At 39.9% G+C, this 12,661-nt stretch overlaps 1 protein-coding gene and 1 long non-coding RNA gene across 2 annotated transcripts; one reads left to right on the top strand and one right to left on the bottom strand.

Moving 5' to 3' along the window:
- Positions 1-435: 435 nt before the first annotated feature.
- LOC117289048 lies at positions 436-3,751 on the bottom strand. Its single transcript, XR_004518923.1, has 3 exons — positions 3,360-3,751; positions 2,361-2,414; positions 436-686 (listed from the first exon to the last, which is right to left on the bottom strand). It is a non-coding gene; the product is annotated as an uncharacterized LOC117289048 (long non-coding RNA).
- Positions 3,752-3,806: 55 nt separating this feature from the next.
- Positions 3,807-12,484, top strand: LOC117289047 (39S ribosomal protein L38, mitochondrial-like). The gene is made up of 8 exons (XM_033769973.1): positions 3,807-3,952; positions 4,907-5,044; positions 5,689-5,897; positions 6,716-6,788; positions 8,368-8,413; positions 9,510-9,668; positions 10,502-10,638; positions 11,295-12,484. Exons 1-8 carry the CDS (start codon positions 3,814-3,816, stop codon positions 11,465-11,467), a joined length of 1,074 nt encoding a protein of 357 aa, XP_033625864.1. The 5' UTR covers positions 3,807-3,813; the 3' UTR covers positions 11,468-12,484.
- Positions 12,485-12,661: the final 177 nt, after the last annotated feature.

The following is a 12,661-nucleotide window of genomic DNA, read 5'->3' as shown; positions in this document are numbered from 1 at the left end:
ATTACTTCTTTCTCAAAAACTATGTCACTTCAGAGGGAGCCGCTTCTCACAATGTTTTATACCATCAACCTCTCCCCATTACTCGTCACCAAATAAGGTTTTATGCTAATAATTACTTTGAGTAATTACCAATAGTGTCCACTGCCTTTAAGAGTCCTTTACCACTTTATTTTACACCTTTTTTTTCTCTCACATGAAAGAAAGAGTTAAAACCAGTGCATATAAGATTTGAATGCAAAGCAACTTTGACATCAAGACATGCTGCAGGCAGGCATGGTTTATCACTGCCATTCGAACTACAGTTGATGCAGTAAAACCTCTTTGAAAGTTCTGATATTAAAGTTGCTTTGCATTCACTTGTGAAGGATGCTGTCTAAGTCTTTAAGATTGGCTTTTGGTCCCATGGAATTATCTTAGTCTACTCTTTGTACAATGTACATTATTTATAATTTATGCATTCTCCATTCGTCTCTCTTCCATCATGCTGGACCCTGGATGCACACTCTGTATCATATCATAACGTTCCGTTCCAATCACACACTCAGCTCTACAGGTAACGTCTTGTCTTGCTTCATCTCTCCTGTCTGGAGGTCATATCATGATTCGCTCTTAGAGCCGCCATTTTTCTTCTCGAGCTTCTTGGCCGAGTCCTTCAGAGTGTCCAATAGTTTGTTCATGTCTGGTACCTGATGGTATCAAGGAAAACAAATGTTCTGTTCATAAATACCTTAGACAGTTTTGCTATTCCTATTGGTGGAGAGTGCGTCACGTGGGTGTGTATAAACCTTTGTTTATGACCAGTAAAAAGTGTTGAAACATGGGCGTGACACGTGAGCGTGCACCTGTACTTATAAGACAGTTTCTTCATTCCTATTGGTCGAGAGCAACAGCCTGGACAGTTGTGCCACATAACGCGATACGCGCGACGACACAGCATTCCCTTATATTTATACGGAGTTGTTTACCTGAGGGCGGCAAAGGGCCTTACAATTTCATAGCCGGAGGAGTGTTGTGTTGAAAGAAATCATTGAACAATTCCAATTTTTGCATTTATTTTACTTTTTGACCGAAAAGGTATTTATGAATGGGAATCAAAGTGTGTTGAATCGGTTTTCAACTAGTGGCTTAAACCCGCCGAGGCCTGGTTCTTGATAATTTACCTCGACTTCGTCTCGGTAAACCACTAGTTGAAAACCTCTTCACCACACATTGATTCCCTTATGAAGTTCCGACAAGTCTCCTAGTAGGCACTACACTTTGCCTTAAGACAACACTCCAAGGAGGCAGACATAAGATGTAGAGGTCAGGGGTTGTCAGAAGTTCTGAGTGACAAACGATTAAGTTGTTAAGGCAGAAAATTACTTAAAAATTTCCTGCAAAGCCAAAAAGCAGGATACCAGTCAAAGATTGTACATGTGATTTGACTTTTGCTGACCAGTAATCTTGATCTGGTAAGCATAAAGTATTGTTGTGCGAGCTATTTGGGCTTTTAAATGTAGCTCTATGAAATTTGCACCAGGTCCAATGCCAAAGATATAATTATAATAATAATAATAATAATTTTAGGGGCTAATCATCCTTACTCGCAGCTAAGAGGTGAATTGCGAAGGACGCGGCTACGTGTTCGAAAAGCAGGCATGCAAGGGCGCATTTAGCTGCCAGCCACATCAACCCATTATGACCACAGCCAAGAACGAAAATGTTTGATTTTTCTCGAGGGAGGAAAATCGGATAGGATGGAAAACCCTCGTGGCACAGCAGAGAACCAACGCTCAACTCACATATGGCCCTGGCCGGGAATCGAACCGGGGTCACATTGGTGAGAGGCGAGCGCTTTACGCACAAGCCAACCATGCCATCGTGCCACATCACTAAACACACATCACAAGACTGAGAAAGTTGAGAATATCGGCTATCTCAGGGTTCTCCACAGGGTTAAATTTTGTCCAGGCGCATTTGGTATTTTGAGAATTTCGTTAGGGCGCAGCGCCCGGACAAAACCGCATGTGGAGAACCCTGCTATCTTAGCATCTGCCATGGCACCCCAACAACTCTTGGTTACGGGATAATAGTGCATCAAAACAACCCACAACAGCAACTGCTGTGGTGCCCTGTGCTTTTCCTGTGGTGCTCTCTGCAAGGTTCCAATGCTGTGTGTTTAAAAAGCCTTTCAAGCCAGTTTCATGCAGTATAATTTCTGAATTTCTGAAGATTCAAACCTACATGTTCCCCATAGAAGTGCCGCTTACCAGAGGAAAATTGCTGTGCATTTCAAGAGCGATGTTCAAGGCGTGGATGAGTGAGTGCGAGCGACAAGACGAATAATAAGAACAGTGTATTGTTTTTTTTAAAATACTTACATCATAGTTCTGTGAGAGGTAAATGCCTACTGCCGTCCCAGAGAGAAATCCAAACTGAAAAAGATCAAACGTAGATTTAATATCAAATTAAACCAGCATGTGTAAGTCTATTATTCCTGCTGAACCCTCTCTAGTGCAGCCTTCATGATTGAAGAAAGTCGCACTGCAAGACACATCGGGGCGAACCCCTTCTTTTTGGGGCAAGGGTGTACTTCGGTCTTTTACGTGCATTAATATTTTTTTTTGTGACAACACACGAGACCTACAGCTTTACGCCCCAAGTGCCTTGCAAAATAGTTGCGATATTGTATTCCCTCCTGCCGACTACTTGCAAAAGGACAGAAGTGTCAGGACAGGGACTCGAACCCACACTCTGCTGATCACAAAAAAAGCAGAGCTTGAGTTTGGTGCTCTTAATTAACTGTACTTCCACAACACTTCCATGGAGACAATGTCCCTTGGCCTGGCCATCTGCCCTGGCCAAAATAACATCTGGACTGAAGGGGGAATAATCCCCTCATTAGAACTGTGAGGTTTGTTCCGTTATCGTCGCGGAACATCTCCTTGGCAGACGATAGCGGAACAACAAACCTCATAGTCCTAGGAGTTAGATACTGAATCCTCCTCCTTTACTTCCTCATGCATCGTCCTACTGCAGTAGGAGTACAGAGCGAAGGATTCAGTAAGTACACATTTAACTGCAGTTCATCGTTGTGGCAGGAGATTCTGTTTGACTAACTACTCCTAGTACTGCGACATTCGGTCCGCTATATCGTCACCACGAGGAGCAATATTAAAACTATAAGAACGAACCTCATAGTTCTAGGTGTCAAAGGTTAAATAAAATGTTTTGTTTCATTAATTAAGTTTAATAATGAATTGGTTGCATAAAATGGTAGGCCCTCAACATTTTTACCCATGCATGGCATGGTCATGGTGGTTTGCACAAACGAAACAGTCTGTATTTCTACAGAATCTATCTAAGGGCAGGCAACTTACCACAAAGGAAAACATATTGTTTGCTGTTCAGCTATCCCTTCGTAATTAATGCTATACAAACAAGCGAGGAGTGTTACTGCTTGTGTTAGTTGCGTTGATTTGTTCTGCTGGTCTTTTGCAAAAAGAACAAAAACGTGAAAAGCCACCTGACTTTTTTATTATCAACTTCACTTGTTGACCTGCCTGCTGGGAAGGATAAAACCGATAAAACTACTGCAATCCAGGTGTCCCACGTATTTCACTTTGATGACCGACAAACACAACATATATGTAATTCTAAGATGTTGAACTATTTTTATATCCGAACTTTTTCTTGACTTATTTGTTCATGTTTTGTATCACTCAACTCAGCGGTCTCTCCTCAGCGATGATCTTTCGTCGTTGTTTTAGCTTCGTCGTCTCTGTATGAAATTGAACAGCGCCACCAAGTGTCTCGCTTGAGCACATGTTCAAGATGGCTGCGCCCTTAGGACTTGCCTTTCGACAGATTTCGAGAAATAATAATCACAATTTTGCAATACTTTGTTGTATTAAGAGACACCTGAATACAAAAAGTGATCTAAAATGTAATGTAGGACGTCAATATGCTGGAGGTAATCGATTTCATGATCTCATATTGTCTAAATTCACAGATATAGTTGAAATTGTATTCTCGTATTTCGAACTGCGTGCATCGCATCGCATGCTGAGAAGCGAATGTGGTTAGTTGCGCGCGCTGAAATCCACTCCGTATCCTTGGCCCCAGAACTATTGATATCAAAATCTTTCCCTTGGAAAAGTTTCCGTATGGCGCCACCACTTTTTCATTCGATAACAAATAATATAGTGTCTAATTTACCTCAATGAGATATCCCTTTTTGTAGAAATTAGTGAAAAAGTGGTGGCGCCATACGGAAAGTTATCCGATCTATATTCTGGCCTGTCATTACTTGTGATTTTTTGTGTGTATATAATTATAATTAGAATAACATAGCCCTACGCCGGAATGAATTTTGAGTGTGAACTTTTCAACGATCTTGACAACTTGTTCTTTTTCGAAGCACACACATGTTCTTATAATTAGACGGGTTCCTTCATGGTCAATTGCAGCAATTGGTTATACCATATGATTTTTTGAGATGTGGTTAAATTTAAGGGAACCTGACCCCTCGGAAATTTTTGATAGGGAATGGTGCTGGGCCAAAGAAACAGAGTGGATTGTACCAATTTATGGGGCTATGACGTTAGACCCAGTAACTCGGGTGATGTTCACCTTTTTTTCAAAATTTTGTCATTATCGGTCATAACTAATAATGACAAAATTGTTGAGAAAAAAAAGAGTACAGCACCCTAGGTACTGGGTTTTGCCTCTAAAGGCTATGTAGGTAGCCTGTTCTATTTTTGTTTTTTCGCTCGGACCGCTATCGCAGATGTCAAACTTTTGAAAAGATTACAGCGAAAACAATACTGTATTATTCCTTTAAAAATAAGCTTTAACGGCCTAACAAGGTTGGCTAGGTCAGAGTTCTAATACCATCCTTCTTTTGTGTTGTATTGTTTCATTTCAGCATCGACTGGCATTGATATTGGTCTTCCGATCAAACCAACATTTCAACCCGGGAAGAAACCGCCTAAGGAGAGGCTAATGACTCTCTCAAAAAACAAAAACGATCCTGACCTCGAGAGAGCAGCCAGACGAAGAACATGTGAGTTGAGGTCCACTTAGAGCAAGTTAGATGGCGCAAATTTTAGTCGACTACTGAGCAGCAAAAAACATGTGCAGTGACACACTCACTCGAAAGACTGGTTTAGAAGTCTAGTCAACCATGGGTAGTGTCACTGGGAATGGTTTTCCCTGTGTGTTTTACACATGCTTTGTAGTAGCATTGAACATGCTTTTGGTACCAAATAGTCGACCACAGAAGTCATCCAATGGTCGACCAGCTTTGGTTCAAGTCAAAATAGACTGGAGGGTTATGACAAACCATTTCTTTTCACAATTTTGTTTTAATTTACCTGATCGCACCTCCATTTATTATTTTGCACAAAAGGTCTTTGATACTTGTCATAGAAACCCTATTTAAATGGATTGTATACATTTGGTTATTGGAATTGCCGCTGTTTGTTTCAATCTATATACATGTAGTTATATCAAAGCTAACCTGTGAAAATGTCATTTTAAAAACATGGTAGCGTTTTTTGAGATATTGCTGAAGATTGTACACCTTCCCTTTAATACATTTTTTTATTTTATTTTTTATTTTGCTATACTGTTTTCTGAGACACCGTAAGATATTTTGTATAATTTTTCCTCTTTTCTTCTTTCAATCTTGCGCCCGGACTCTGACAGTACAAGTATCACTGGATGAGGTCAGAGAAGAATGGGAGCAGACTAGTGCGCCATATCACATCCGTCGCATCGCTCATCACTATGGCATCTTCAAGGACCTGTTTGATAGTGCAGATTTCTTACCTCAAGTAATGATGAAGATTGACTATCGAGTTGACGCTGAGCACATGATGCCTGTCTTTACCGGCAACGTTGTTACCCCAACAGAGGTGATTAATTTAAATTTTAATTGTACACAAGTCATTACTTGATGTATTTTTATATATATGTGAGGGCCCCAAATGATCAGCTGTGCTGGATTGGTCATCCTCATTAAGTTTGTTTTAAAAACTATTAAAGGTAGTGGACACTATTGGTAATTACTCAAAATAATTTTTAGCATAAAACCTTTCTTGGTGACGAGTAATGGGGAGAGGTTAATGGTATAAAACATTGTGAGAAACGGCTCCCTCTGAAGTGCTATAGTTTTCGAGAAAGAAGTAATTTTCCACGAATTTGATATCAAGACCTCAGATTTAGAACTTGAGGTCTCGAAATCAACCATCTAAACGCAGACAACTTCGTGTGACAAGGGTGTTTTTTTCTATCAGTATTATCTCGCAAGTTCGTAGACCGATTGAGCTCAAATTTTCACAGGTTTGTTATTTTATGCAGATGGTGAGATACACCAACTGTGAAGGCTAGTCTTTGACAATTACCAATAGTGTCCACTGCCTTTAAAAATTGTAGTTGAAAAGGCATCTTTTGGAAATTGACTAGAACAGGATTGGAACTTGCGACCTCTAGATTAACAAGCCGGCTGTCTACAGTGGTCCACTGGGTAGACTGCAGGTCTTGCAATCACAAGGTTGTAGGTTTGAATCCCCCCAAAGCTTTACCATTGATTTCACCAGGATAATTATTGTCGTCTAGTTACTGAATCACAATTTCCTGATTGGTATCTCTTTCAATGTACATCAACAACATTCTGAATATCAGACTGTATTCATACCTAGCATTGTTTTCTCTGTTTCTTCCCCACACACAGGCTTCACAGCCACCAGACATCAACTACACGTCCACAAATGATAAGCTCTGGACTCTTCTACTAACAAATCCAGGTATACACATGTATGATTCGCTGTGTTAGTGCAAAAACCTTGTATATCAATTTCGCCCAAAAAAAGTATCTTGCACAAAAATACTTGTTGCAAAAACACGGTTTGGAAAATAGGCTGTGTGGCACAAAAATAATGTAATTAATGGAAACAGACCTAAGCTTGCATCAATAGTATACAGTACATAGTTAACCCTCAGACTATTCTAACTATTCAGTATCATACACTGTGGTTTTGTATGTTACACTGTAGATGCACGAATGCCAGCTTGCAATTATGTCATGTGGTGAATGCATCTTCAAAATACACAGTCAACCCTCCTACTGTCTGAGTCTGACCAGTCAATGTCATCCACTAAAGTGTTGTATGATAGATGCACGGATGCCAGCTTGCAATTATGCGATGTTGTGAATGCATCTTCACAGTACACCGTCAACCCTCCTGACCAGCCAATGTCATCCACTATAGTTCTGTATGATAGATGCACTATGCAAGCTTGCAGTATGTCATAATGGTGAACGCATCTTCACAGTTCACAGTTTTTGACCATGGTTTTGTATGATAGATGCACTATGTAAGCTTGCAGTATGTCATAATGGTGAACGCATCTTCACAGTTCACAGTTATTGACCATGGTTTTGCATGATAGATGCACTATGCAAGCTTGCAGTATGTCATAATGGTGAACGCATCTTCACAGTTCACAGTTATTGACCATGGTTTTGCATGATAGATGCACTATGTAAGCTTGCAGTATGTCATAATGGTGAACGCATCTTCACAGTTCACAGTTATTGACCATGGTTTTGCATGATAGATGCACTATGTAAGCTTGCAGTATGTCATAATGGTGAACGCATCTTCACAGTTCACAGTTATTGACCATGGTTTTGCATGATAGATGCACTATGCCAGCTTGCAGTATGTCATGTGGTGAATGCATCTTCACAGTTCACAGTTATTGACCATGGTTTTGTATGATAGATGCACTATGCCAGCTTGCAATGTGTCATGTGGTGAATGCATCTTCATAGTGCACAGTCGACCATCCTACTGTCTCACCAGTCAGTGTCATCCACTGTGTGTGGGATGAGAGATGTACTCTGCCAGCTTGCAATATGATATCATACTATGGTGATTGCATCTACACATTATGTACACACATACACGCTGGCACGGTTGGCTTGTGCATAAAGCGCTCGCCTCTCACCATGATTCCCGGCCAGTGCCATATGTGAGTTGAGTTGTGCGTTGGTTCTCTGCTGTGCCATGAGAATATTCCAGAATATCCGGTTTTCCTCCCTCAGGAAAAATCAAACACTCTCGATCTTGGCTGTGCTCTGTGGTCATAATGGGTTGATGTGGCTGGCAGCTAATCGCGCCCTTGCATGCCTGCTTCTCGAACACGTTGTAGCCACGTCCTTCGCAATTCAGCTCTTAGCTGCAATAATATTTATTATTATTATTATTGTTATTATTATTATTATGATTATTATATACACACAACTAGTTCAAGTTCCCTTGAAGAGAATTTGTTACCATTCGATCAATGAAAAAAACTTCTTTTACTTTTTCTCTACAGATGGTCATTTGCAAGATAACTCTAAGGAGTATGTTCATTGGATGATGTAAGTCATGTAACCATAGCAACCACAACTTTTATAGATCCTTCCTCATAATTGCAAATGTTCTTGGGAGTTATTGGGATCTTGTTGAAGGACACAAGTGTCAAGACCGGGGTTCGAACCCACACTGCGGTGATCAGAAACACTAGAGCTTCAGACCAGTGCCTTTAACCGCTCGGACACGACACACCACTGCCAAATTCTAACAACAGGCCTTAAAGGGAAGGTACACTATTGGTAATTGTCAAAGACCAGTGTTCTCACTTGGTGTATCTCAACATATGCATAAAATAACGAACCTGTGACAATTTCAGCTCAATTGGTCATCAGAGTTGGGAGAAAATGATGAAAGAAAATACACCCCTTGTTTGACGAATTTGTGTGCTTTCCGATGGGAATAAGAGACTTCTAGCTAGAAGTCTTTTTATTATTTTAGTGAGAATTTACCTCTATTTCAAAATCTATGCTACTTCAGAGGGAGCCGTTTCTCACAATGTTTTATACTATCACCAGCTCTCCAATGCTTGTTACCAAGTCAGTTTTAAATTAATATTTGTTTTGAGTAATAACCAAACGTGTACCTTCCCTTTAAACTTCTCTCTTGAAGGGCCACAGCCTTTTTTGTTTTTGTAAGGGGCACTACGAGGAAATTGTTAATTTGTATTGGAACTTTGCAAAGGGCACTACAGAAACTGCCACGGGTGAATTGCTAGGGTTTGTATTGGAACTTTGCAAAGGGCACTACAGAAACTGCTGTGGGTGAATTGCTAGGGTTTGTATTGGAACTTTGCAAAGGGCACTACAGAAACTGCCACGGGTGAATTGCTAGGGTTTGTATTGGAACTTTGCAAAGGGCACTACAGAAACTGCCGCGGGTGAATTGCTAGGGTTTGTATTGGAACTTTGCAAAGGGCACTACAGAAACTGCCGCGGGTGAATTGCTAGGGTTTGTATTGGAACTTGCAAAGGGCACTACAGAAACTGCCGCGGGTGAATTGCTAGGGGTGCAACCTGTAACTGTCAAATTCTTTTACTAGAAGTACTACCTCTGTAGTTGTTAACGTTTGAACATCTTTCTTTACATTTGTGGTAATTTCAGAGGAAACATCCCTGGTAATCAGCTGAGTCAAGGAGATGAGATCTTTGATTACCTGCCACCATTCCCAGCACGGGGTACCGGTTATCACCGCTTTGCCTTCGTACTATTCCAGCAGGACGGCAGGGTGGACTACAGTGCAGAGGGGGCTCCCCTCCCTTGGTATGTAACCTCTGGCAGCAATCTTACCTTTAAAGCCATTGGATACTTTCGGTAAACAGTATTGTGCAAGGCCCACACTTCGTGTATCACAACTTCTATATAAAATAACAAACCTGTGAAAATTTAGGCTCAATTGGTCATCAGAGTTGGGAGAAAATAACGGGAAAACCCTCTCTTGTTTCCGCACATTTCGCCGTGTCGCGACATGTGTTTAAAATAAATCTGTATTTCTCAATATCGAGAATTGATATTGTTTTAATGTTTTCTCAAAAAGTAAAGCATTTCATGGAACAATATTTCAAGTGAATTCTTTCACCATTATCTTCTGTTAACCCTGTAAGTTATTTGTAAATCTGTGAACTTTTAGTTTATTTTTTTTCTGCACCGAAAGTGTCCAATGGCTTTAATTAAATGTTAAATATGCATCGGGTATTAAGAATATTTATTTTGGTTCACCAATGTGTGTTAGCAGTTTATACTCAGTACTTTATCAAAATTATTAGTACTGGATTGATCAACTTTTTAATTTAGTTTGATCATAAAGTTCTTTTTTTGCATAAAAACTAATCCTCCAGAGGAAAAACCTTTTAAAGATTCCTAAAGTTGACTCTGATTATTTAAATGAAATGTAGGGTTGAAGGGTAGTGTGGGGTTGTTCTTTTCTTTTTGTTATGGGAAGTTGCCAATCAATTGGCCATAAAGTCGGCCACTTGAGGTGAGGGCTACAAAAGGTTGGAAAGAAAGTGGGATTCAAAAATTGAAAGCCTATGTAAGTTTTGCGGAGCATGAATGTTAATTGTTACTATTTTACTTGTCAATCTTTTTATATGCAGTCGGAACCTCAAAGAGAGGACCTTTGAGACAGTTGAATTCTACCGACAGTACCAAGATGTGATCACACCAGCCGGGCTGGCATTCTTCCAGTGTCGCTGGGATCAATCCGTCACAGAAACCTTCCATCATACGTTAGGTAGGTTTGGTTCATCTTAACTTTTTTCAGTTTGTCGTTTTATGGGTCTGTTATTTTTTCACTGGTCCATAGTCTTTATCGGTCTTTATTATTTTCAATGGTCCATATCCTTTATTGGTCTTTATTTTTTTCACTGGTCCATATCCTTTCAGCGGTCTGTTAGCTTTTTCACTGGTCCATATCCTTTGTCAGTCTGTTAGTTTGTTCACCGGTCCATATCCTTTACTATATTGGTCTGTTAGTTTTTTTCAATGGTCCATATCCTTTCAACGATCTGTTAGCTTTTTCACTGGTCCATATCCTTTGTCAGTCTGTTAGTTTGTTCACTGGTCCATATCCTTTACTATATTGGTCTGTTAGGTTTTTTCACTGGTCCATATCCTTTCAGCGGTCTGTTTGTTTTTTCACTGGTCCATATCCTTTGTCAGTCTTTTAGTTTTTTCACTGGTCCATATCCTTTATTGGTCTGTTAGTTTGTTCACTGGTCCATATCCTTTACTATATTGGTCTGTTAATTTTGTGTTTTACCAATACTCAGGATGTGTAGGCCTACACTCGTACTTTTCGACACTTTTCGATAACTTTTCGACACTAATAACTTTGTAACATCACATAATATTTGTGACATTTGTGGGTTTTTTTTTGCATTTTCTCAGAGATGCGGGAGCCGGTGTTCGACTACGACCACCCCAAGCTTTACATCGCAGAGCAAAAGAAATTCCCACACAAGAAACCTCTGCAGTATCTGTTGAAGTACATGCCACAGGAACAGCGGGATAAGATCAAAGATTTCAATCCGTTTTTCCCTGATCGGAGGTTTGAGAAGTGAATACCAAAGTTTTGACTTTTGTCAACTGTTGGCGCCATTTGCAAGTTGGAATCCTGACCTCGGTGGAACTTAAGAGCCATGTTTGAACTAAGTGCTTCAACAGTGGCTTCTATCTTATCATATTTCTACAACACTGGCCCTACAGCCTTTAGCCATGGTAGTGGTTGCTTGATTCGGACTTGGCTTTAGTTAGGAAATGACCATGGTGGAACTTAAAAGCCATGTTTGAACTTAGTTCTTCAACAAAAACTTGTATTTCTACAACACTGGCCTCGCAGCCATCAGCTATACATGTACCAATGTCAGTGGTTGCAGGATTCGGGCTTGACCATAGTTAGGAAATGATCATGGTGGAACTTAAAAGCAATGTTTGAACTAAGTGCTTCAACAGCGGCTTCTGTCTACAGCGGCTTCTGTCTTATCATATTTCTACAACACTGGCCCTACAGCCTTTAGCCATGGTAGTGGTTGCTTGACTCAGACTTGGCTTTAGTTAGGAAATGATCATGGTGGAGCTAAAACCATGTTTGAACTAAGTGCTTCAACAGCGGCTTCAATCTTATCATATTTCTACAACACTGGCCCTGCAGCCATAAGCCATAGCCATGATTGCTTGATTTGGACTTGACCATGGTAAGGATATGTCTAAGCATCTAAATGATAACATCGTCTGCTCAGGTATAAAAGGTCATGAGTGGAAATTGTATGGATATCATACAATTGCCTTTTCATATTTTTTAGCTCCTGGTAAATGGGGTTTATATTCATTATATTCAATATTGCATTGTTGTTGACATATTGCTAAAAACTGATAAAATCACAAGGGGTAAGCCTTACAGTATTGTTGACATTTGGCTAAAATCTGATCAAATCACAAGGGGTAAGCCTTGCATTTTTGTTGAAATTTTGCTGAATATTTATAAAATCACTAGCGATAAGCCTTACATTTTGTTGAAATTTTGATAAGTTCTGATAAAAACGCAAGGGGTACAACAAGCATTGCATTTTTTGTTGAAATTATGCTGAAATTTGATAAAATTACAAGGGCTAAATCCTTTCATTTTTGTTGAAATTTGGCTGAAATTTCATGAAAATCACAAGTGATAAGCATTGCATTTTTTTAGGTAATAAAATCTCAAGGGGTAGGGGTAAACCTTGCATTTTTGTTTAAATTTTGCTAAAATCACAAGCAGT

The sequence above is a fragment of the Asterias rubens genome, chromosome 4 (genome assembly GCF_902459465.1).
Source record: "Asterias rubens chromosome 4, eAstRub1.3, whole genome shotgun sequence".
Lineage (NCBI taxonomy): Eukaryota > Metazoa > Echinodermata > Asteroidea > Forcipulatida > Asteriidae > Asterias > Asterias rubens.
The sequence above is the reverse complement of the archived record's forward strand: the minus strand, read 5'-3'. Positions and strand labels throughout refer to the sequence as shown.

Bases quoted from the DNA above. Each gene is read 5' to 3' on its own strand.
- LOC117289047 (XM_033769973.1), top strand. From the start codon at position 3,814: ATGGCTGCGCCCTTAGGACTTGCCTTTCGACAGATTTCGAGAAATAAT. The intron at 6,789-8,367 runs GTATACACATGT...TTTTCTCTACAG, and splicing joins TCTTCTACTAACAAATCCAG to ATGGTCATTTGCAAGATAAC. The intron at 9,669-10,501 runs GTATGTAACCTC...TTTTATATGCAG, and splicing joins GAGGGGGCTCCCCTCCCTTG to TCGGAACCTCAAAGAGAGGA.